This window comes from Hippocampus guttulatus, chromosome 16 (genome assembly GCF_054856545.1).
Source record: "Hippocampus guttulatus isolate MCC_2025c chromosome 16, RoL_Hgut_1.0, whole genome shotgun sequence".
Lineage (NCBI taxonomy): Eukaryota > Metazoa > Chordata > Actinopteri > Syngnathiformes > Syngnathidae > Hippocampus > Hippocampus guttulatus.
The window spans coordinates 9,365,205-9,388,797 of NC_141276.1; the positions used below are offsets into that span (position 1 = coordinate 9,365,205).

A 23,593-nucleotide genomic window follows, 5' to 3' on the forward strand; every position below is an offset into this window, starting at 1 on the left:
TTCCCATAGAACATGCTAACATTTCTCTCCAGTCAGCTTGCCACATGGCCCACACGATAGACACATTAATACACATATAGAGATGTATTCACATATATATCTTAATGTATACATACATATACATATCCTCCTCTATCTCTCCTAAAGCCCAGAGACGCAAGTCATTGATGGCATTCGTGTGTTTTACTGACGACTTCTTCAACGAACTATTCCGGCCGCTGCACGACAATGGCCCGTTCTCCCTCAGCCTGCCACAGGTTGGTGAGGAGGCTTTTACTGTGAAGGTGCTTTCATGGAGTTAACTTTTTGTCTGGTTCTTAGTTGAGCTTCCTGAAGTCTGCTGCCCTAAAAGCCGTCGGTCTCTCCTCGGTAAGACAGCCACAATACCCCTTCCGAATCCTTCCCTTGTAGCCATTAGATAGTGAGCCCGTCATACAGCAAAAGAAGTTTCACTCCACGATTCAGTGATGAATGATCACTACCACTGGATTGTCATCTTAGGAACTATCTAAATCCACGATAAACAAGTTCTTCTCCACTACTTCAGGTTTAGGGAATGAATGTAGGATCCCCATTTTGCTTCTTAGCCACGAGGTCACATGATGAGCGGTGTGCATTGCGATTGTCCGCAGAGCACGCTGGAGGTGGAGCTAAGGAAACCGATAGCGGTTAGCATTCACGAGACTGGACTACAAATTCTAATCGACGCCAGAACCAGACCGCCCGGAAAACAACATGGACTCAGTGTGGTAAGCACCCAGACACCAGATACTTCTTATGGTTCTACTTCAGGTTCTTTTTAAGGTTCGGCTTATTCTCATTGAAGTTCTACTTCTGGCTCTTATTGAGGTTCTTCTTCTGGTTTTCTTTAGGTGTTTGGTTCCTCTTGGGGTTCTTAAGGTTGCGATTGAACTTTTTCTTGAAGTTGCTCTTCTCGCACTTATTGAGATTTTTCTTCTATTTGTAATCCTGGTTCTTATTGAAGTTCTGATTGTTCTTCTGGTACTTATTTAAATGTTTTTCTGAGTTCTTCCTCTGGCGCTTATTAACCTCTTTCTTGTGGTTTTCCTGTAGATGTGTGAGATGTCTATGAAGGTGGATATCAAAGAAAACCATTTGGTTCTTCTTCATGGGAATGCCAAGTGAGAACACCCACCCACCCACCCACACACACACACACACACACACACGTGTAATATCTTCTAAGGAGTTGAACTTTCTTGCTTAGATGTAAAATTCAAGTTTCCACGTTCTGGGGAAAACTTATTGTAAGTTGAAGTCACCGTTAATATCACACAATGCGTATTACTCGACAACACCCCTCACTGCATTAGTGTGTATTTGATTGCAGAGCGGCTGTGCCGGAAAGAAGATCGAAGAACTCATTGAATCCAAATTGAAAGGTCAGAAACATCCATTCCTTCATCACATTTACATTGAAACACATCATTAAAATTCTGAATGTGTGTGTATGTGTGTGTGTGTGCGTGTGTGTGTGTGTGTAGAATTGGTCAACAAAATGGTGATTCCTAGAGAAGCCGCCGTTGTAGTCAATGTTGAAACCACTATTGTCTATTATGAGGTGAGTCAAACACCCTACATACAAAAGTCTGGACTACTGAAGTGTGTGTGCTTGTCTGTGTGTGTGTGTGTGTGTGTGTGTGTGCAGGGCAGCCTAGTGGTCAGGGGAAAGCTGAGCCTGGTTCCTGAGGTGATCCAGCAGACTATTAATAAAGTATTAATAAATTTGTATTTCATCTTTGTGTTGTTGTTGACTTGGTGCAATAAAAGTGTTGAGATGCATTGGCATGGTAAAGAAGACGATGGCAACATACTCATTCCTCAACATCGTTGACTTGTCACGGTAATGACCGAATAAGAAAGTCACATAGCTTTCTGCCTGGCTTCAACGGCACAAACAGTCTCTGTTAGGGAGGGGCCAGCCAGGCAGCCTCCTCAGCCAGGGTGCTCTGCACCTCACACCTGAGACTCGTCAGCTCATTACCCACCTGTTGCCTATCTGCTCGTTTGGACCGGTACAAATTGACTCACAGACCATTCCTCAGTGCAAGTTCGTGCTGTCACCACGCCAGTGGACTCTGTTGCCATCGCCTGCAGCTTCTTGGTCCTTGTGTGGACATTTCCTTGTGGACTTCTCGTGCTTCCCCTTGAGTGACTTTGCGAAGACTCTTCAATGAACTACGTCAAGTGTTGGCTTCAACGATACCTGCCTGTTGTCGTGCTATTGGGGTCACATCCAAACCCTAACAGTCTCATTATTTGAATCAACTTTATTTGCTTAAGCTGAAAGAATAAAAGAAGGTGTGAGCCGAAATCCTGTTGGGACTTTTCGAAGCATCACGGTGTCCTGTCCCAGTTGCCGTGGTGACTGCTTCCACATTGCTGTTTGAAGTCTATAAACTCCATCGGTCATGGCATACAAACACACCCAATGTCAGCTCTAAGCTCGCACTATTAGCGTAATTAGCTGGGTTAGCATCAGAAGTGCAGATAGCCTCGTGAGTGTGCTTAGCTAGCTCAACAATTGTGAACAGCTGCATCTATTGTCACGTTTCTTCTTCAACACTCAGATTGGTGTCAGGCTGCAAGGTCAAAAGGTCATATCAACAAATGAATGAGCAGAAAAAAAAGAAGAATGTCATTGGTAGCTTACCACATACGTGTGTCCTGGCACAAATGACACTCTGCTTGGCCTCTCCAGAGAGCGCTTCCTTATGATACCTGCCAACACAAACTCACAAATGTCACGTGACCATTTGACATAAAAGAAATAGATGAACATCGAGAGGAGCCAAATGAGGTGGCTTGGGCATCTGATTCGGATGCCTCCTGAACGCCTCCCTGGTGAGGTGTTCCGGGCATGTCTCACCGGGAGGAGACCCCGAGGACGACCCAGGACACGCCGGAGAGACTATGTCACCCAGCTGGCCTGGGAATGCCTCGGGATCCCCCGGGCAGAGCTGGAAGAAGTAGCTAAGGAGAGGGAAGTCTGGGCTTCCCTGCTAAAACTGCTGCCCCCGCGACCCGGCCCCGGATAAGCGGTAGAAGATGGATGGATGGATGAAATAGATGAAGCACTTTTGACTTTATTGCGAGACAGTGAATATGTAATGTCCTTTTGACCTCTTGACAGGTTACATCCCCTCCCCTCGCTGACCTGTCAATGATTTAGCTGAATGTTTGTTTAATTGTAGTTAGAAACTGAACAATTTGTCATGACCTGCCATGTGGTCATGTGCCTTTCAATGCAGCATGCATTCTGACCTGTGGGGGGAAGTACATCAGGCCTACGCAGGCGACGTTGATTCAACATGGCGGCGGGGGCCACAGCGCCCGGAGGTGGGGCTTTTCCAATCCTCTGGCATAGCTCGTCCATCTCTCGCTTCTGACTGGCCTGCAGGCGACGCATCTCTAACAGGTGCCTGGGAAGGAATGGGGTCAGGGTCAAAAGAGCTGTGTTTCCACAGTGGCCATCTATCAGAGTCACCTTTCCCGAATCTCCTTTAGCTCCTCCCACGACTCATCGTCATTGTCAGATTCGTCGGACGTGACGTAAGAGCGGCTCCGCGATTGGCTGCCAGACGGTCCCTCGCCACTGGTTGTCTTGCGCACGTCCCTCCACTTCCCCTCCGGCCCACCTTCTGTGTCGCTATAGCAACTGCTTTCTGATTGGCTGTCTTTCTCAGAGATGCTGTCAGAGCTCTCTGATTGGCTCATCTGAGACGGGGGTGGTGAATATGCCGTGACCATCTGGGGTTGCGAGTTCGTCACTTGGAAACGACCCACGCTTCGAGTGGGAGGAGTCACTGGTGAAACATTATATATCGCTAACCAATACACTCGTGAACTCATGAGCGTAAACAAATGCGTTGCAAAGTGTTAAAAGTGTGTGTGTGTTTATTTATGTGCGTGCATGTAGTTACCGTCACGTGTGGCTGGCGGTCCAGCTGACGGCATGACGGTGGGATGTGCCTGTGTCAGAATAAGATCCCCCCCGAGTCACAAACATTAGCATTAGCGTTATCATCAGTGTGAGAATCTTACTTGCGTGTGATGAGGAGGCGGGGCCTGCATGGAGGAGGGCGGGGCCAGGGCTGAACCTGTGCAAATGATAATAAAACGTTTTGATCAGGATGTGATGTCACAGGATGTGACGTTATAAGACGTGATGTCACACTCACCTTGAGGGGGCAGGGTTGAGGGATACCTGGGCTGAGAAAGAGAAACAGGTGAGGATGAAGGTGAATGACATCAGAATTACCAGTCGATCAATCAAAAGAGACATCCATGACTCACCTCTGTGGGGCTCCAGCTGAGCGATGCCCCCTGGAGCCCTGGATGAGCGGTGCCCATCCCGGCAGGCGAAGGCGCCCGGAAGGAGGGATGGCCCAAAGGGGTCAACACGGGAGGCGAAAAGGGGCTAAGGGTGGGCGTGAAGGGGGCTGATGGGTGGTAGCTCTGGGATGGGGGCAGGAAGGAGTGAGCCATGCTCACGGCTAATGACATCATGTTAGCCAGAGAGAAGAGTGGCTGGTTGGGGGGCGGCCACTGAGGGGTGGCGCCAGTGGGGCTGCTGAAGGTAGGGTACGCCAGAGGCGGTGGGGGATACTGAGGGGATGAAGGGGCATCCGTGCGGGGGTCCGTGGGGGCTGGGGAACGACAGACAGACATGCAGGCAGATACATCTTGAGCAGTTGCGGACCAAATCCCAAGTCATTTGGAGAAGGAATTACCTGAAGAATTGGAGGACGGCTGCGACTGCATCCCTGCGGCGAGGGGAGCAGCTTCGGGCTTCACCTTCTCGGAAGGGGACGGCTCAGCCTCTGCCGAGTCTGCCAGGAAGACTCGTCAATCAATGTCTGACATGGCAATCAAGCACGAACCGTTAATCAAAATCTTACCATTGAGGGAGGAGCCATACGATGTCCTGGCTGAGCGCTCGGACACCATCTTTGTCTATTGGGTGACAAAGTAATCAAAGCAATAGTCATCAAGTGTGGCTTCCTCTTATGTGCGTGTGTGTGTGTGTTTGTGTGTGTGTGTGTGTGTGTGTGTGTGCATGTGTGTGTGTGAGGTTGAAATACACCTGCTTCTGTTGCATCATCATCGACTCGGCCCTGCTGATGATGTCATACATGCGCAAGATGAATCCTGTTCGCTCACTCGCCAAGATGAAATCTCTGTGCATCTGTTACACATGCACACACGCAGTGTTGTGTTTGCGATAACCTTTTTTGGGCCTCGTCTCAGAATTTCTGACAGTAATTTACCTTTTTGTTTCTTTTCACTTATACTTAAGTAAAGGAGTTGGAGCAGTGCATGATTACTTTTGCCATGTGCATTGTGATTGGCCGCTGACGCTCACCATAACGGAGGCGATGTCTTCTGGGTTGTCACCATCAAGGTCAAATTTGAAGGTCACCATCTTGCTGTCGTGAGTACTCAGCTGACACTCCACCACACGGTCGGCCATGTTGGACACCTGTACGCGCATGCCCGCGCACATGCCCGCCAACGCAAACACATCAATACAAATACATCGGTGCAAACTGGCCAAAGCATCAACACAAACACGCAATGGACTGTGGCTCGCACGCTCACCCCCGTGAGCCTGAGGTGAGCCCTCATCTTCCTCCTCAGCTTTCGGTCAGGATGCCGCTCGGTCACTTCCTGGTAGCTCTTGTCTGATTGGCCGTCGTTGCCGTCACTCAAACCCGACGTTACGTCAGATGCGCAGCTACAAGACAATCATTCGACAAGACTTCGTCAACCCTTTGTGTGTGTGTGTGTGTGTGTGTGCGTGTTACCTGTCAGCAGGTGAAGAGACCCTGTGTTCATTTTGTGATACTGCAAGGCTCTGAACGTGTGGAGAGCAAAAAAATTTGACTGATGATTGCCCCCAACCCCCAGTCTGTAGTCCCGCTCTCTACTCACCCTGGGGTAGCGCAGAACAGGAAAGGGCGGAGCCTTTGAAATACGGGCCCTGGGAGGTGGCACATAGACATTTTGCTGAGAGTGAGAAGCGACAGGAGTTGGTGGGGCTTGCGGACCACTGTCTGTCACGCGATTCACTGCCATGACAAGCACAAGATCAATTCAAAATCCAACGAAAGTTAGTGGCCGTCCAACCATGAAGTCAAATCTAACCCGTAGCGGCCATCTTGTCACTCGCGTAATGCACCTGGCCACCGCCAGTTGATGTCACGGCGGCGGGTGGGGCTTGTAGCCAGGATGCAGCAGGAACTTCAGACTTCTGATGGAGGGTTACCATTAACATACATCATTATTAATACTCACACACACACACACACACATACACACACATAAATTCACACAGGCCAGCACTCACGTACACACAAATTTAAAGAGCCTGCCATTGATATGTATACTAAAGGAGCGTGAAGCACCTCTCCTTGCTGATTGGCCATCTGGGGTGTTAGGGGCGGGGGCTGTTCTCTCTCCTGGGCGACATCTTCCTGTCTCCAGGTGACGTCTTCGGCCAATCGGCGGGCGGCATCTTCCTGTCTCCGGGTGGCATCTTCTGCCAATCGGCGCCGTTTATTGCGTTGCCGCTTGATGGCGGTCACGCCGTCTCGGATGGCCATTGCCACCAGTTTGTAGTCGCCCTCCGACACGAACCCCAGCACCACCTGCAAGTAGATAGAGGGAGTGTGTAAGTGACTGTAGCGTGTATGCGTATGTGCGTGAGTGAGTGTTGATGTGTCAGTGAGAGATTATGTGACTATGTGTTGCCTGAGTCAATGTCAGTGTATTATGGGAATGTGAGTGTGTATGTGTGTGAATGTGTGAGAGACTGTGTAAGTGACTTTTTTAGAGAGAGAGAGAGAGGGATAGAGAGAGGAAGAGAGAAAGAGAAGTCCCATGGCCTACCATCTCCTGGGCCACCTCCTCTGGGACGTCGTTGTGGAGCTCGAAGAGGAACTCAATGGCGTTGTTGTCTTTATACTTGCCGTGAAGCCTCTTGGTCCCATCCATCCTCAACCACAACATGAGCGCCGACTTTGTGCCATCATCATCCTCGGCCGGCTCCACGTGTACCCCAAGTTCGCCCTGGAAAAAACGCTGGTCTAGAAGGTCCTGAACCGTGAACCTGCAGGAAGGGACTCAGAGGTTTAGGGTGCGTGGCTAGGACACCAACACTGCTGGTACTACCGTATTGGCCCGAATATAAGACTGTGTTTTTTGCATTGAAATAAGACTGAAAAAGTGGGGGTCGTCTTATATTCAGGGTCTAAACATTATACCCATTCACGACGCTAGATGGCGCCAGATAGCATTGAAGCGAATGCTGAACTTGACTCCCCAGGCCAAAGCGAACCCCTGTCACGAAGAATAGAAATAAAAATAGCGGTAGCACGAAGAAGAAAAATAAAAAATAGCGGTAAGAAAAAAAAGAGAAGAAAATAACAAAAGAGATAACAGAAAATGGAGAAACGTCGCGACAATCTGGAGAAAAGTGGGTCGAAGATCGGCCAGGTGAACCGGCAGCTGAGGAGAAGTTATGATGTAATTTACATTTCAAAAACCAGAAGCCATTCAGTGACGAATGTGATTGCACTTTAGTTTACATATTTAAATCTTCAGATATTAAGATTTGAATGAGGCAAAATAACATGCTTTTTCTCTTAAATATATTGTTAGAATCATTTGTTTCAGATGTACTGTAATTATTTTCTGTATAAAAATCAATTTGGTGTTCAAAAAGTCTTTTTTCAAACTTGAGTCTTGAAAAAGAGGGGCTCGTCTTATAATCAGGGCCGTCTTATATTCGGGCCAATACGGTATTCTGGTTTTAAGCGGGTCCTAAGTGAGTTGTACCTCTCACTGCTGTTGGTGTGAATGCATCCCTCGATGATGTTCCTCAGCTCAGGAATTGTGACCTTGGAGAAACTGTCGGGCTTGATTCCCTGTGAGAGCGTCAGAGCGAGTGAGACACGAATGACACACGGGTGAGCTGGAAGTGAGGTGCTAGTGAGACATGAGTGAGACAAGACCAAGAAATGGAGAGCGCAAAAGAAGAGTGTGAAGTGAGTGAACTGAGAGTAAGATGAGATCAAAGTGAAATGGAGATGTGGCGCAACCAAGCACAACCGAGATGAGAGTGAGATAAGAGTAAGAGAAGATCCAGACAAGAATGATTCAAGTGTAAGGCACAAGAGAGCCATAAGTAAATATAATACAACATGAGCGAGAGATGAGTGGGTCAAGAGAATGAGATGGCGACGAGACGGAGAAACGAGGAGGAGCTGGAGCGCGAGCCACTTACGTTGGTGACCTTCCGGTAAATCTGAGCGGCGTTTTGGCACTCGGAGTACGGGTACTCGGTCGTGGCCATCTCCAGGATGCACATCCCAAAGGCGTACACATCCACCGCCTCGTCGTACTTCTCCTCATACATCTCGGGAGCCATGAACTCCGGCGTTCCTGAACGCACCGCCAGACGGGACAACATTGTGAGGCCATTGCAACGTCACAGTGACATCATTGGGATGGTGCCATGACGTTACAGTGACCCCACAGCAATGTCATGAGGTCACCGTGCATCCGGGTGATCCCAGTAATGCTATAGTGATGTCATGTGACATCATTGTTAATCTGACATCGCAGTGACATCTTCAGGATGTCACTAGAATGTCATCGAGAGGCCACATTGGTCATGTCAGGGATGTCGTGGTAATGTCATTGTGATGGCATGGGATATCTTAATTTTGTGATGTCAATGATGTCATCGTGGTGATATAACAATGTAATTGCGACATCAGAGTGACATCACTGTGATGTTGCAGTGATGCCGTGGTGACGTGAGAGAGGCGCCCCGGGGCCGCCTTACCGATGACGCTCTTGGCGAAGGAGGCCTTCTTGAGGGTGGCGAGGCCGAGGTCCCCGATCTTGACGGAGGCCGAGGGCCCCGTGATGAAGATGTTGTCGCACTTGAGGTCACGATGCAGGATGGGAGGATTGCGCGAGTGCAGGAAGTGAAGACCTTTTAAGATCTGCAAGCTCCAACGCTGAAGCAGTTTCAGCTTCATTGGGCGGAATCGGCGGAGGTAACTGAGGAGGAGGAGAAAGATGAGGAGGAGGTGGGTGGAGTCAGGGTAGTTGGAAGGCGGCCGGGGGACTCACGTCTTGAGGGTCCCGGATGTCATGAGTTCGGTCACCATCACAGTGCACTTGCGACCGTTCAGCACCGACTTCCACGAGTCAAAAAAACGAACGATGTTGGGATGCTGGAGCGCCTTCAACATCTCCACTTCTTCTGCGAAACGCTGACGCTCGCTACGGGTCAGCCGCTGAGTCTGATGGGGAACATATTGTCACTGGTCAGTAATCTGGCATTTCTAAACTAACGATTGACTGGTCGCCAGTCGAGGTTAGGCCATTACAAATAAATAGGCATTCACACCAATGGACAATTTCTTTGGCTTGGATGAAGCTAACATGCTAAGATTGTCTGGAAATGGCGCATGGGGAAAACAGGATAACTACACACAGGAAGGTTTGAACCTGACTGTGAGGCATGCGTGCTAACCACTAGGCCAGGGTGCTGCTGGGACCAACACTAATGTCAAATTAACAGAAACAATAAAATAACCAACACGAAGTCGGCGAGCATTATACCACACACACACACACACACTGATTAAATGAGTGCACGTGTGTGCGTGTGTGTTCCATTATCGCCATCAGTCAGCTGTTGTGAGCCCGATCCGATGACGCAGAAAGTGCTAAATCATCACAAGTCCTTTATCTCACACACGCACACACACACACACACACGCACACACACACACACACACACACACACCAATGCGCTGATATCACAAACACACACATGCACACACGCTCTTTAAACTCCTTCAGTGTGTTCGCGTATATATGTATATGTGTATGCAAGTATGTGGCTGTGTGTTTTGGGGAGGGGGGGTAAAAATTTGGGTGCACGTGTGTGTGCCCGTGTGCAGCATGTATGTGTGTGTTTACATGTGTGTGTGTGTGTGTGTGTGTGTGTGTGTGTGTGTGTGTGAGTGCGCACATACTTGCAGCTCGCACCAGGCCACCTCGACGGTGGTCTCAGTGTCAAGGCCCTTGTAGACGTTCTTGAAGGATCCTCGTCCGATCTCCACGTCAAACTTGAGGAAGCGTCCATCTGGTGAGGACGCCACTGCCTTGGTGGCCGCCTCGTCTCCGTCCGATGTCAACACAGCCGCCGGTGCCACCATGTCCTCACCCGAATCCGAGTCTGAGTCCGAGACCGAGCTGGGTTCCCGACCGGACCCCTCATCTGATTGGTCACTGGCGGAAGAGCTCTCGGGAAACCCGGACTTCACTTCTCGGTCCTCGGATGTTTTTCCGTCGTCCTCCATGATGTCCTGGCCCGGCTTTTCAAGAGTCCATCTCAGGCTTTTGTCGTACGGCTGCACTCCAGTCAGATGATGAAGATCATCACAAACAGAAAAACAAATAAAGAGCAGTGAAGCTGACAAGAAAAAATAGAGTTAAATGACCCTCAGGCCATACGCAGGAAGTGACGAGAAGGAGGAGACGATCAAGACAAAGATGAAGATGTGAGTGAGGCCCTGACCGTGAGATCATCTCTATCAGCTGCGAGCAGACGACACAAGCTCCCCCCACATGACACCTGAAATATGACAGCATACTTTTTTATTTGCTGATATTTACTTCACATATTTTCACTCCAAAGAAAAGCTCATCTAAAAAAAAGACTTTTACACCCATAATATAAACCAAAACAAATTAAAATAGGTAACATAGTATCATAAAATAATAATTCAAAAACTTTTATAAGTTATTATTTATGAAATTATGTTTTATCCAGCAATTATCCCAAACCTCTGCTGGCTCCTCATCAGCCATTATTATTGTTATTATTATTACTGCCATGAATGTCAATATTGTTATGATTTGGTCTAATACAGAAGTTGTCTCTGCTTGATGTTTCTTTCTCATGTGTTAGCATTAGGATAAGCGAACAAACTTAAAGGCAAAGCGATGTGGTTGTTAGAAATCCACAAAGTAAAATGTTCTTAGTTTTATGGGCTGGTTTCAGAGTAAAATTCAGTCTGGGAGTGACATTCGACAACTTGAAGGGTCATTTAGGAGTTATTGTTGACGATCTGACAAAAAATCAAAAATCAAATGTAATCACTACCATAAAAGTGGTGTCAGACTGAGCGGGTCCTTGCGAGTGTGAATGTTTGTCAGGGTGAATTAAAGGTTGCAAAGATATTCGCAAGACATTGATAAACAGTTTTACTTGTCGTTCAAATTTTAACTAATATTGAACGAACCCTGACAAAAAAAGAGACATTGGCAAAGTCCGCACACAAGTGCAACCCTTCACAGCTTAGTGAGATTCGGGCTTTAGTTTATGTATTTATTTATTTTATTGGGACAGTGTTCACTTCAGTTTGTTGTGCTTGTGTTTGTTTTTTGCCTTGTTTCGGGCTGCTGTCTGCTATCAGTTAGGCATTACAAATGAGAAACTATTCTCAATTGCATCAGCTTTGTTTGCCAACTTCCCAAATTTCATGAGAATTCCCTTAGCTGCTCAATAAAGACAGGAAAACAAACGGCGATAAAGGGGTGTTGTACCGTATTGTGACGTCGACGCGCTCTGCGATCGACTGGTTCTGTCTGTTCTGCCCTTTCCCACAATCCTTTGCGGATCCAAAGCAGGCAGCACAGCATACTTGCCAGTCATTGCGGGGAGCAGCGAGCAAAAATCGCAAAGTTGTCCTTGCTTGTTTTGGTGAAATTTTTGTTTTGGTTTGGTTTGGTTTGTGGTGTTTTCGAGCAGCAAAGGTGATGAAGGAGACGGCGGGGGCCAAGCGACGCGACCGAGCCGGAGGCCGAGAACGAGACTCCAAGGCCGACAAGCCCAAGGAGGCCGCCGCCGAGCCGCAGGACGTTGAGATGTCCGAGGCGGAGGCCGCTGGCTCGGCCAAGCCGCCAAAGGAGCTCGACAGCCTGACACTGGAAGGTAGGCCAGCCCGCGCCTCTGATAACTCCGGAACCGGCACGCCGCCACCGACTGCCCGCGAGTCGGCACTCGGCTGCGAGCCTCGTCAACGTCGTTGCTAGCGCATGACGTCACTTTTCTAACTGTTTATATCGGCCGCCTGAGGGAAAGCGACGCTCGCCAAACATCAAACGAAATACATTTTATCAAATCAAATCAAAAGCCTTTATTGTCATTCTGTTTAATGCCAGCTACGAAATTATGAGCGTTGCTCCACTGGTGAAGACAATAATTTAAAACAAAAGCAAGCAATCAATAAAAATAAAAGATTTAAGGCCGCCTTAGTTGTACGTAGTTTACATTTTTTCCATCTGCTGTATGGATTATTGTCACACTATTGCACATATTTACACTATTGCACGTCTTATTTCACTAATTCACTATTGCACTTAGTTGTTCAGAGATTACAAGCATTGCACATGATGTTTACAGACAGGATTGCACATGTTGATAGGTTACAGATATTGCACGTTTTTAACAGGTTTCGGGTAATTCACATTTTGTTGGAGGTAGTGTTGTGATCCCTTGTTTAGAGCAACGATGGCTCTGGGGAAGAAACTGTCTTTGAGTCTGTTTGTCTGCGTCTTGTGAATTCTGTAGCGCCTACCAGAGGGCAGCAGGTTGAACAGTTTGTGACTGGGATGAAAACAGTCTCTAAGAATGTTCCTAGTTCTGCTGAGGGCGCAAGACCTGGCCTTGGTGTCCATTAAGGATAGAGAGTGGCCAGCGATCCTCTGGGCGCGATCGATGATGCTCTGCAGGGCCTCCACTCTGCTGCTGTGCACCCCCAGTACCACACTGTGATGCAATATGTGAGGATGTTCTCCACAGTGGCTCCGTAGAAGGAGACCAGCAATTTTTCCTCCCAAGTTGTTCCTTCTGAGCACCCTCAGGAAATGGCGTTGATACTGGGCCTTCTTCACCACCGCTGTGGTGTTAGCAGACCAGGAGAAGTCGGTCGTGGTTTTTCCTTGTGTGATATCGCAACATCCTGTTTGCTGGTTTGACATGGTGATAAAAGGTTTTTAGTCCCAAATGGAAAATTTGGGGCACCTGAAAAATTTCGGTTACTTGAAAACTGAGTGCCTGATGTCGATAGGTGGTGACCCAAAGGCACTGGTACTTATCAGTGACTTCACACACATGGGGAATGGGAATGTCGCAACCCCTGCCCCATGACCTTGCCATGGTCTCATTTCGAGACTTTTATTGAGTAAACCCGTTTTTGGAATGTGGGCGAAAAAGCTACCCAAGCCTCATGCTGGAGTGGCGCATCATGTGTCAATTACTGTTTTTACACTTTGCTTGGAAATGCTCTATTAATCGCGTGTCATTCAAAATACTCAGACATCAAGGAGCACGTGAAGCAGATCGAGAAGGCCGTGTCAGGCAAGGAGCCTCGCTTCGTGCTGCGAGCCCTGCGAGCCCTGCCCTCCACCAGCCGCCGCCTCAACACGCTGGTGCTCCACAAAACAGTCAGCGGCTTCTTCACCAATAACGCTGCCACCAGAGACTTCTTGCTCGCCTTCCTGGACGAGGTGCGTTATCTCACGTCCCCTCGAATATTAAAATTCCGAGGGCAAATTTGTCGACTTGGACTAATGTGTGTGTTGTGTGTGCGCAGCCTATGGACCTTGTGGATGGGGACGTGCCTTTCCGACCCAGGACGGGGAAGGCTGCCACCAGTCCTCTGCTTCCTGAGGTGGAGGCGTACCTGCAGCTGCTTCTGGTGGTCCACCTAACCAACAACAAGAGGTTCAGCGAGGTAACACTTTCCCCATTTGCTCCTGTTATTTGTGCACACGAGCAGCCATCCGACATAAAAGACGTACAACACGGACAGTTATTACCAACGTGACAAGTCAGGTGGGCACCGCTGCCGTTTTGGTGGAATTTGCTCAGATACATGTTTAAATGTCTCTAAAATCCTCCACAAAAATACATTCTGGAAAGGCTTTTTTTTTTTAAAGTATTTAATTTTTTATGTAACCAGGTTAAAGGATATTGAGTAGACAATCAAAATAAAGAATAAAAAGTAACAGCAATATGAAAGTGTGCCATCTGATTTCGTTTTGTGGTGACAGACCGACGTGAACCATTCGACTGCGGTTCTCACAAATTTTCTAGTTGCGCAATTTAAATTCACGTTGTGTGCACACGTGATACCATCCGAAACGTCACGCTCATTTTGGCGGAATTTGGGCCTGACCAAGCTTGTTGGCGCATCATCGTCTTCCATGAGCCAATCACAGGAAGGCTTCCTCGAGAAACAGATGAAGCCAAAGGGTTGCGAAATAATCAATTTAATCTGGTTTTATCATCAGATTTATCTCAAGACGATATCATACAAAAACGTCACCCAAACATCACTTTTTTCCCCCCTCTACTACAAAAACTCCCTTTCTCCAAATAAGCCATCTTGGGGTTTTCCAAATTAACCTCTGCATTGTGCTTAGGTTGTCTCACACTTTCTCATTTTCACTCAACGTCATTCTGGGCAGATCTTGTCATATTGCTGATTCTTGTGATTGGGTAGTCGGGACTGAAGAATGCTGATGATGATCATTCTCCCATTCCTAATTCCCGGAGCACTGCAAAGAAATCTTTAGTGGACGTTTTGGGGAACTATACATGTCCCCAGGTTGTTCCTGTCATGACAGCAGAGGGCGACAAAAGCTCTCAAATTCTGCCAAATCCTGCCGTCTGTTGCCACTCCACCATTCCAAAGTATCGTGTTGTGATCATCATGTCGTGTTACAAGATCTTGAAGGGCGAAAATCCTCGTGTGACTTTACGTCAGGCGCAGAAGGTATCTGACGACCTGCTGCAGAAGATGGCCTCCAAGAACCGCCGGGCTCTGGACCTGGTGGCTGCCAAGTGCTACTACTACCACGCGCGCGTCTACGAGTTCCTCAACCAGCTCGACGACATCCGCAGGTACGCCCAAGTCGCTCGCCACACTTGACCCGCCGGTCCGCAGGTTCAGTGATTTACCTCGTACTTCCATCAGCTTCCTGCACACACGGCTGAGAACGGCGACGCTGCGTCACGACGCCGACGGCCAAGCAGTTCTCCTCAACCTCCTGCTGAGGAATTACCTCAACTTCAACCTCTATGATCAGGCCGAGAAACTTGTCTCCAAGTCCGTATTTCCAGAACTCGCCAACAACAACGAGTGGGCCCGATACCTCTACTACACTGGTAATAAGCACCCACACATTTGTACTACCCGTTCCGACACACACACACACACACACACACACAACTGCTCACGGAAAAGTCAACTTTTATCTCAAGGCACCGAAGTATCGCGTAAATGACATTTCGTAGCATTACACAGGTATTACACGCACATCTGTGTGAAGCAGAGTTGTTCGCGCTAGCCGGGGTCACTGAGTGCCATTGCGTGTGTTGTGTGTCAGGTCGCATTAAAGCCATCCAGCTGGAGTATTCGGAGGCCCGCCGGACGTTAACCAACGCGCTCAGGAAAGCCCCCCAACACACTGCGGTTGGATTCAAGCAGACGGTGAGCATGCGCACGCAACCAAAGCAAGGAGCAGGAAGTGGAGAGGCTGACGGGGGTGTGTGTGCGTGTGCGTGTGTCTGCGCAGGTGCACAAGCTGCTAATTGTGGTGGAGTTGCTGCTGGGAGAAATTCCCGACAGGCTACAGTTCAGGCAGCCGTCGCTGAAGAGGTCACTCATGCCCTACTTCCTGCTCACTCAGGGTAAGTGATGACATCATCATCAGCTTCGAGCATCCATCCACTAATTATCCAAGCGTCAGTGTCACAACCTCACTGCCACCTGCAGGCATGCAAGGGAACATTAAGATGAGCACATGCCACTTTATATCTGATCATTATTATGCAGGTGTATCAGATTTCTATCCACATACGAAAGAGGCCCAGATTGAATTTGAAAAAAAGTCTGAATTGTACTGTTCACACTGCATGAAAAAACAAACTATTTTATGTTGCAAATGGACAAAAAAATCGGAATTGGGCTGCAGTGTTGACGTAGCCATAGTCCTGAAAGCACATGTACAGATTAGGTCTTATTTTATTTTCAACAGTCAATTAGTTTAAAAAATGTTTTCAATTAACCGATGACTCAGCTTTCAAAAAAAAATACCAATCTGTTACTCAAAAACAGGACATTTCAAGCTGATGTTAGCGCAGGACAAGAAGCTGCCAGGAAATCTAGCGGTAGATAAACAATGGCTGGTCATGAAGTCGCTGCTACAACCGCTCTTTTTTTCCCCTTCTGATGTTTAGTGTATATGAACGTAATCCGTTAACTAAAAAGAAAAAAACATCTCAATATAAACGTGACATATGGTGAAACCTATCTAACAACTACCAGAAGCAAAGTGCACTTGTTTACAATGGACCTATGTGCACAATGCTAGTATGAGCAGGATTGTGTGCCGCTAACTCCTTTCAACATTTGACATTGTGTGTGTGTGTGTGTGTTTGCGTCTGTGCGTGTGCACATGCAGCGGTGAGAACAGGCAACCTGTCCAAGTTCAACCAAGCCTTGGAGCAGTTTGGCGAGAAGTTCCAGGCGGACGGCACATACACGCTCATCATCCGCCTCAGACACAACGTCATCAAGACAGGTGAGCGCTATTGCACGGCGCCACGTCGAGCCGAGGCGCTGTCATCGCACCGCGCAAACTAACCGCCTTGATGCGTATGTGCGCAGGCGTGCGTATGATCAGCCTGTCGTACTCTCGCATCTCGCTGGCCGACATCGCCCTCAAGCTCCAGCTGGACAGCCCCGAGGACGCCGAGTTCATTGTGGCCAAGGTAGCGTACCTGGCGCGCGCGCACCCATGTGCATAGACGTGACGGCCGCGTGTTCTGTCCGCACAGGCCATCCGGGACGGCGTGATCGAGGCCAGCATCAACCACGAGAAAGGCTTTGTCCAATCCAAAGAGACCATGGACATCTACGGCACCCGAGAACCCCAGCTGGCCTTCCACCAGAGGATCTCCTTCTGCCTTGACATACACAACATGTCCGTCAAGGTGAACGCACGCACACGCCTGTACATCAGTCAAAGTGTTGTTGTGTTGTGTTCTATCATGGTGTTAACTGTGCTGCTGTTGTGTTCAGGCCATGAGGTTTCCGCCCAAAGCTTACAACAAAGACTTGGAGTCAGCTGAGGTAGTTGCAAGCACACACACACACACACACACACACACACTACACACTACACATTTGTTTACACTAGACCAGGGGTGCCCAACCAGTTGGTCGTGATCAACCGGTAGCCCGCGGACTGGTCTCAAGTCGATCGCGAGAAGTGTAGGGAGAAATGAGAAGGGAAAAAAACCTATTTGTGTGTATGTTATTAATATTAGATATAATTTACTGCAGTGTACAGTTTCACGTTCACTAAAAGTATTTCATGAATAAAATTAAAAAGTAGGTCAGCTTTAACCTACAGTGGCTTGTGACGTGCATCACGGGAACGAGAACTAATTAACACGACATGATTGCTAAGTTTTCACATTCGTGATATGGTGAGAGAAACGCACGCGACCCTCTCCACTACTTCCCTCGCTATCAAGACAACACACCAAGAGCATGCATATTCATGAGAATGACGTCACTGTCAGCCAATCCCAGTGCGGCACAACTGACGTGTGTGCGTTTTCAGGAGCGTCGCGAACGTGAGCAGCAAGATCTGGAGTTCGCCAAAGAAATGGCCGAAGATGACGACGACAGCTTCCCCTGAGCATGCTAACTTCCTGTGCACACAGGAAGTGGCGGTCTGATGTTTATTACCCACAATTCCCCTCTTTTCTGCTTCTTTTCTTGTGTTAACAAATAAAGATGGCCATCTTGTAAAGGTGTTTATGATTTTCCCTCACTATTATTTAGTTTACGCTGTGCTGAAAGCTTCCATTGGCGCCCATTTTGCTCCGAATAGCCTATTGCGACTGTTCAAATGGAGAGAATGACTGAAAATAGATGATGGCACCAAAAAAATTACCATCCATCCATCCATAGTAGCGCTTTATATTATGAGGGCTACTTTTGGGTGTGCTGGATCCTGAGCTGGTCGCCAGCCAATCGCAGTTTATATTTATACTAAGCGGTTGGACGCTTAAAAATAATCAAACGTGTCTGTTTTGTTTTGCACCAGCTTGCGTTCGGTGTGATCGCCCAAGTGTCACCCACAGGTGGCAGTATAACCTCCAGGGACATATTCCCAGACGAAGAAAGAAGGGGTGGGAGTAAAAAATTCCCAGGATGCAACGCGGCTGGTGACAAGATGGCGGAACAGCGATGAATGAAACGCGACTGAAAATAGTTTTGCTTATTTTCAGCCTCATTTGACCATATATCCATTACTTTTCTAATACAGATCACAATATGTTTTTGTAGAAGCTTAGTTTGTTTTTGGAAACAGTCTATTGATAAATTCAATTTACACACACACAAAAAAGTACTCAATATATCGTTAAGATCACACAAAAGGAGTATTTTCAGTAAAAACGTGTCACCAATATTTTTTCAAATTAAAGGTGCAACCAACCCCCAAATTTTGATATGTTTTATGCAGCTGCACCGGCCTCAACACGGAGTTCTTATGAATATTGGGTTTGTGAAATACGAAAGAAACAGAAAAATCCAGCCATTTTGATCCACCTCGGGAGACGCTATTTTGTTGTTGTATTATTATTTTATGTTGTATGTAAAGTGCTTTGTTACAGCTGCAGCTGGTCTGAAATGTGTTATGTAAATTAAGTTGTATTATTCCTAGCCCTCATGAGCCTTATTGTGAGTTATGGGCATAACTTCCATTATGAAGCAACACTGGTGTTTTGTTGTCATACCATCTGTTTTGTCCAATTTCTATAAACAATGTGGAAATGTTAGCTGTTGCAGCTTCAGATAGAAAACATTTCAATTATCTCGCTTCCTACTCTTGACCATCAATCGTCATCATTAGGAGGATGACATCAAAAAGTCCCTCTGAAAATCTTGACGTATCAGTACCTGTACAGTAATTCACATGTTCCAAGAGGGTGGATGCAGTCGTATTTATCTTAAGGCAGATGTAGAATCCAGCCAAACCCTTCAGCTAAAATCAATGCCAAAGGTGGTAACCTTGTATATGTTCCCCCCTCAAAACTCAGGAAAACCCGGTACATAATAACAGCAACAATGCTATACACTACCTAAAGGACATCTAAGTTCCTTTTTCTGCTCAAAATAAACCCGCAACAGTTTTCAACTACCCCATCAATCGATCTCTGAATGTGGCAAACAAAGGAAAGAATTAAGGGCCTTGTGCTGGAGTGGAACACTTCTGGAGCCACAGAAGTGAAAGTTGACCTCTAAGTTTGCAACCTGGCGCAAAGGAAGTAAAACAAAAGTAAAAAAATAACAACTGGTGTTTGCACTTGTTTACAATGATGGACAGAAGGCTCTGTAAGTTGAACAAAAATTTTGATAAAGTGTTTGGTGAATGGCTTGACTGCATGTTGTGATGCAGCCAAGCAGTATTTTTTTTAGAATTAATTAAATCTGTGGACTATTATATAGTAGCTGTATTAAATTTGTGGAAATTGTTCAGCTACTACAAAGTTAGCGCAGTTTTGAAATAAAATGTTTTTATTACACAATACTTCTGACACTCCCCTCACACACCTCATTCAACTGACATAACACACGTTAATAACTCACAAATGAAAACTGAACTGAAAAACAAAAGTCAAAATAAGATGAAAACAAATGACAAACTGGTAACTGCTTCCACCAACAATGCAAGTGATTATATTATATCACTTTTCCTGCACTGACGACTCCAAAAAAAGAAGAAAAAAAAAAGGTTTGAGCGGTTTTGAACTCGGGACTTTTAATACCCGAGGTAACCGGCTCATGCCGAATAAGCGGCACAGAGAATGGATGGACGGACATTGCAACAACAGAAATGGCCACCTAGTAATAATAATATGTAGCTCTTAGGTAAGGCTCCATTTCACCACAGCTGGCCCCTCGACAGCATTATTCAACAATAAAAGAATCCATCTTCCCTCTTTCACTTGTTACGCTCGACAGTCTGTGGTGACTAAACATTCATTTCGAAATTTGGGAGAATCCAACAACCCGGCCAGGAAATGCCAGAGGTGCCGACATGTCTGTAGCGTTAGCAGTGACTTTTTTGGGGGGACACGTTTTATGTATGGAATCTGTTTTGGCCACGCCCTTTCTGTTTTCCTATCCATAAAATAATGTTTGGAAACATTGAAGGATGTTACGATGTCGTCACGTCGCATGGCCATCTACGTCATGTGACCATCCGGACAAGGGCGCACCCCAAATGGAAACAGCTGTGTGACACCACCCGTCAGCAGTGGCAAAGATGTTCAAAGGGACAGTTCAAGTTAGTAATTTATTCACGTCAATCATTGCAGTCTTCATGTACATGTCAACCCACAAGCCCCACCTTTTTCAGTTTTTTTTTTCTGTCTCAGCCCACCCTGCCGTAGCCCCACCCCCACAGCAAACTCAAAACTGGTCCGGCTCCTTTATTTCACCCCTCACCTGACATTCACCCCCTGCGGGGGGCGCTGTTTGGAGTTTGCGGCGGGAGGGGGCATAACCTCCTGCCAAATGAAAAGCCAAAGCGTTTTGTGATGCCGTCAACATTCACGAGCCCTGCCCCCACCCCCGCCCCCTTCCACACCCCTGCACAACCCCGAGTCCTGCTGGGCATGAATGATAAGCACTGAGTCATGGAAAAGAAAAATGTGAGGAGAAGGGGGCGGGGCTGGGACCTCCGAAAATGTTCTCGGTTGCTTCCTGCGGGCAAGGGCGGAGCTATTTCAGACACCTCTCAAAGTAGGTGGAGCCTATGTAGCCGCCACGCAGCGTGCGATGGACGTTTTGCTCAAACAGGCGGCGGTTCGTCTGCAGGACCTCGGCCGCCTCCTTGTTCAGGGGGTCCTCGGGGTTGGGCTCCTGAAACGCAAGCAAAGGGCCACTCTGATGATGTTCGTGATGAGTTCAGCAGTCACGTGACCCCCAACAAGCAGGAAGTAGTCACTCACTAGAAAAAGATACTGTAGGCCGTAGATGATGGAGTTTATTGTCAGCACAGGCTTCCAGTCCTCCCTGTCACACACACACAATTAAAACCCTGACACACACAAGCACTGAAATGTGATGTGACTCAGCAAACAGGCAGTGAGACCACCTTAAGATGTTGAGGCAGACGTTTCCTTCCAGGTCGATGTTGGGGTGGTACACCATTGTCTCACACTTCACCTTTGGGGGGTCATGAGGGTAACCCTGTCCTACCTGCAACACACACATACGTATTTCAGTGTGTGTGTGTTGCAGGTTGCATGCAAATACACAACAACATTGCCGCGGTGACAAGAAAAATTGAGTCTGACCTTAAAACTGAAGACAAATTTTCCTCCTTTGTAAAAACCCTAACAGGAAAAAAAAAAGGAGTCATCTCTCAACTTGAGTATACAGGTGTACGCGCACACACACGCACGCACGGACATACACACAGACACACACCTCATCAGGTGAGATGATGAGTCTGAAGTTGAGGAGGTCATCGTCATCAGGGAAGTTGATCTCACATGTCTTCGGCAGGTTCAACTCATTGATGTCTGAAACACACATTTTCAAATACCATCAGTATCTGAAAGAAACCCCTTTACAATAAAATAAAAAAGTCAAGTCGTGTCTGGAACAGACCCCCTCCAAATAAAACGCCGTCTGTCTATTTGTGGGCATCCAAAACAGGCATTTTCAAAAATCACTTGCTGTGTTTGGCAACTTCAACTAGTTTTTGTTGACTCATTGATCATATCTTAAAGACACCTCTTAAAATGAAGCATTAGCCGCATGGCATAGTTGCAAGACCACACGATTAATAGTTTTGCTCTGCATTTTGCATGTTATGTGATCACAGGCATTGATGTCACTGGGATATGAGCAAGGGGTGGTGCCCGAAACCTGGCAGGTGTGGCCTGCTCACGTGACCCCTGCAGGTGTCATGACGTTGGGGGTGCTAATACAGCAAGCACCCATGTGCGCTAACAGTTTAGCACAAAGAGCGCAGTCGGGAGACCTAGCGTTGCTAGCTGCTAACCAGCCGTGAAATCTGTTTTGTGTGTATGTTGTCAGTGAAGGCTGGGCTAGCGAGAGTCAGCTCGCTAGCAGTGAGCCTCTGTGGCTAAGTGCTAGCCGAGCGTATTCTTGGGTTGGGAGCAGTGACAAGCTCGTAGTTGTGTTTCAACAATTCCAAATAGATTAACGCAGACGTACGCACACACATCTATGTAGATCCAGAGGTGTAAAAGTGTGTGTTTGTGTATTAGTGAAAGAGCGCACCTTTCTGTATTCGTAGCTGGGCCGCGCTGGCTTTTTTACCGCCGGCTCCGGTTCGGTTTCCTCCAGCAGATTCCTCGTCTTTCTTCTGCTTGAGGGAAAACAGCTTAATCATCTTCACTCGCGGGATGAGACGCACAACGACGCCTCCGATCCGTGTTCGCCGAGTCCGCGTCGCCTGCTCGCTGGCTGGCTGGGGAGTGTGTTCCGTCCCAACAGCACCCGAATGTTGATAGACGAGCCGACCCGACCGGCGCACGTCAACCAATTACACGCCGCTAGCCGAGCCGAGCCTAGCCTGCTAGCCGAGCTGCTACATGCTAACTGCTAGCGAGGGGTTCGGGCTTGACTCGCTGCAAAACACTTAGAATGCCTGTTACTCGAATAGGACTTTGACTTTTTACTTGTACTTACTTGTACGCTTTATTTCAGAAAATATATTTGTCTGTATCCCAGTGTATCCACTGTGACTCTAGTGAGTCGAATCATTAAATTGTGACCACAACTGCAAGTCCCATGATGCATTTCTGCATTTGATATCATATCCGCCAAAAGGGCCTAATTGCGGCATTTGTTGACTTGTATTTTTAAATGCTGACTGGTCTCCTCGGAACTCGCGCACGAGTCCGGGCGCGCGCCCGCGGCCACCTGTGTGACGTCTTAAACGTGAGCGTGTCGTTGCACGCCACCGAAACACGTTCGCGTCACACGCACACACACGCACGCACGCACGCACGCACACAACAACAGACGACCGGGGAGAGCATGTGGCCCAAAGGTGTAACAGATTTTCTGTTGTGTCCTTATGAAAGAACTGTAACATTATTTTCTGTCAGTGTCTGCTGCTGAAAACAAGAAAGCTATGAAAACCTTGAAATTGTGCTCCCATTTCAATGTCTTTTTTATTATTATATTGTTGACTCATGACCACCGCATGTTTTTGTGGCGTTTATTTTTTTGTATCTTTTTGTTCAATAATGATGGGTGGGTTGGGACAAGAAAACGAAAGCACGGGTCCTGCCTCTTGATTCGCGACAGGCTGTGGAGGGAGGGACTGACGATTGGCACTACTTTATGCGGAGGGATAGCAGCGCGCACGTGTAGTGAAAGCCCGGGAAGTAGAACGCTGGAGCGCGCGCGCT

General features: G+C 47.6%; 4 protein-coding genes across 5 annotated transcripts; 2 read left to right on the forward strand and 2 right to left on the reverse strand.

The window, feature by feature from the left end:
- The first annotated feature begins 104 nt into the window (after positions 1–104).
- On the forward strand, positions 105–2,389 carry LOC147192970 (uncharacterized). The gene is made up of 8 exons (XM_086132900.1): positions 105–257; positions 322–369; positions 633–749; positions 1,075–1,142; positions 1,229–1,268; positions 1,352–1,403; positions 1,506–1,735; positions 2,378–2,389. The coding sequence occupies exons 1-8, from the start codon at positions 105–107 to the stop codon at positions 2,387–2,389; spliced, it is 720 nt and encodes a 239-aa protein (XP_085989026.1).
- LOC147192971 (serine/threonine-protein kinase WNK4-like) lies at positions 2,276–11,728 on the reverse strand. 2 transcript variants are annotated; one of them, XM_086134060.1, is made up of 24 exons: positions 11,656–11,728; positions 10,080–10,681; positions 9,166–9,338; positions 8,873–9,093; positions 8,309–8,466; positions 7,861–7,949; positions 6,913–7,132; positions 6,429–6,671; positions 6,169–6,274; positions 5,956–6,092; positions 5,829–5,878; positions 5,623–5,758; positions 5,387–5,503; positions 5,108–5,209; positions 4,923–4,977; positions 4,755–4,853; positions 4,318–4,670; positions 4,203–4,233; positions 4,066–4,121; positions 3,945–3,993; positions 3,509–3,827; positions 3,286–3,443; positions 2,675–2,742; positions 2,276–2,603 (listed from the first exon to the last, which is right to left on the reverse strand). In XM_086134060.1, exons 2-24 carry the CDS (start codon positions 10,404–10,406, stop codon positions 2,568–2,570), a joined length of 3,303 nt encoding a protein of 1,100 aa, XP_085990186.1. In that variant the 5' UTR covers positions 10,407–10,681; positions 11,656–11,728; the 3' UTR covers positions 2,276–2,567. The 2 variants fall into 2 exon arrangements, with proteins under 2 accessions (XP_085990186.1, XP_085990187.1); XM_086134061.1 differs by lacking the exons at positions 2,276–2,603; positions 2,675–2,742; positions 3,286–3,443 and having other exon boundaries at positions 3,684–3,827; positions 4,203–4,228.
- psmd3 (proteasome 26S subunit, non-ATPase 3) lies at positions 11,706–17,940 on the forward strand. The gene is made up of 12 exons (XM_086134079.1): positions 11,706–12,043; positions 13,430–13,620; positions 13,707–13,847; positions 14,883–15,019; positions 15,093–15,283; positions 15,505–15,608; positions 15,694–15,808; positions 16,582–16,701; positions 16,788–16,891; positions 16,958–17,113; positions 17,202–17,252; positions 17,749–17,940. The coding sequence occupies exons 1-12, from the start codon at positions 11,869–11,871 to the stop codon at positions 17,824–17,826; spliced, it is 1,563 nt and encodes a 520-aa protein (XP_085990205.1). The 5' UTR covers positions 11,706–11,868; the 3' UTR covers positions 17,827–17,940.
- Positions 17,941–20,479: 2,539 nt separating this feature from the next.
- Positions 20,480–23,012, reverse strand: ube2m (ubiquitin conjugating enzyme E2 M). The gene is made up of 6 exons (XM_086134118.1): positions 22,455–23,012; positions 21,633–21,727; positions 21,500–21,538; positions 21,298–21,401; positions 21,152–21,215; positions 20,480–21,062 (listed from the first exon to the last, which is right to left on the reverse strand). Exons 1-6 carry the CDS (start codon positions 22,564–22,566, stop codon positions 20,922–20,924), a joined length of 555 nt encoding a protein of 184 aa, XP_085990244.1. The 5' UTR covers positions 22,567–23,012; the 3' UTR covers positions 20,480–20,921.
- Between the last annotated feature and the right edge of the window lie 581 nt (positions 23,013–23,593).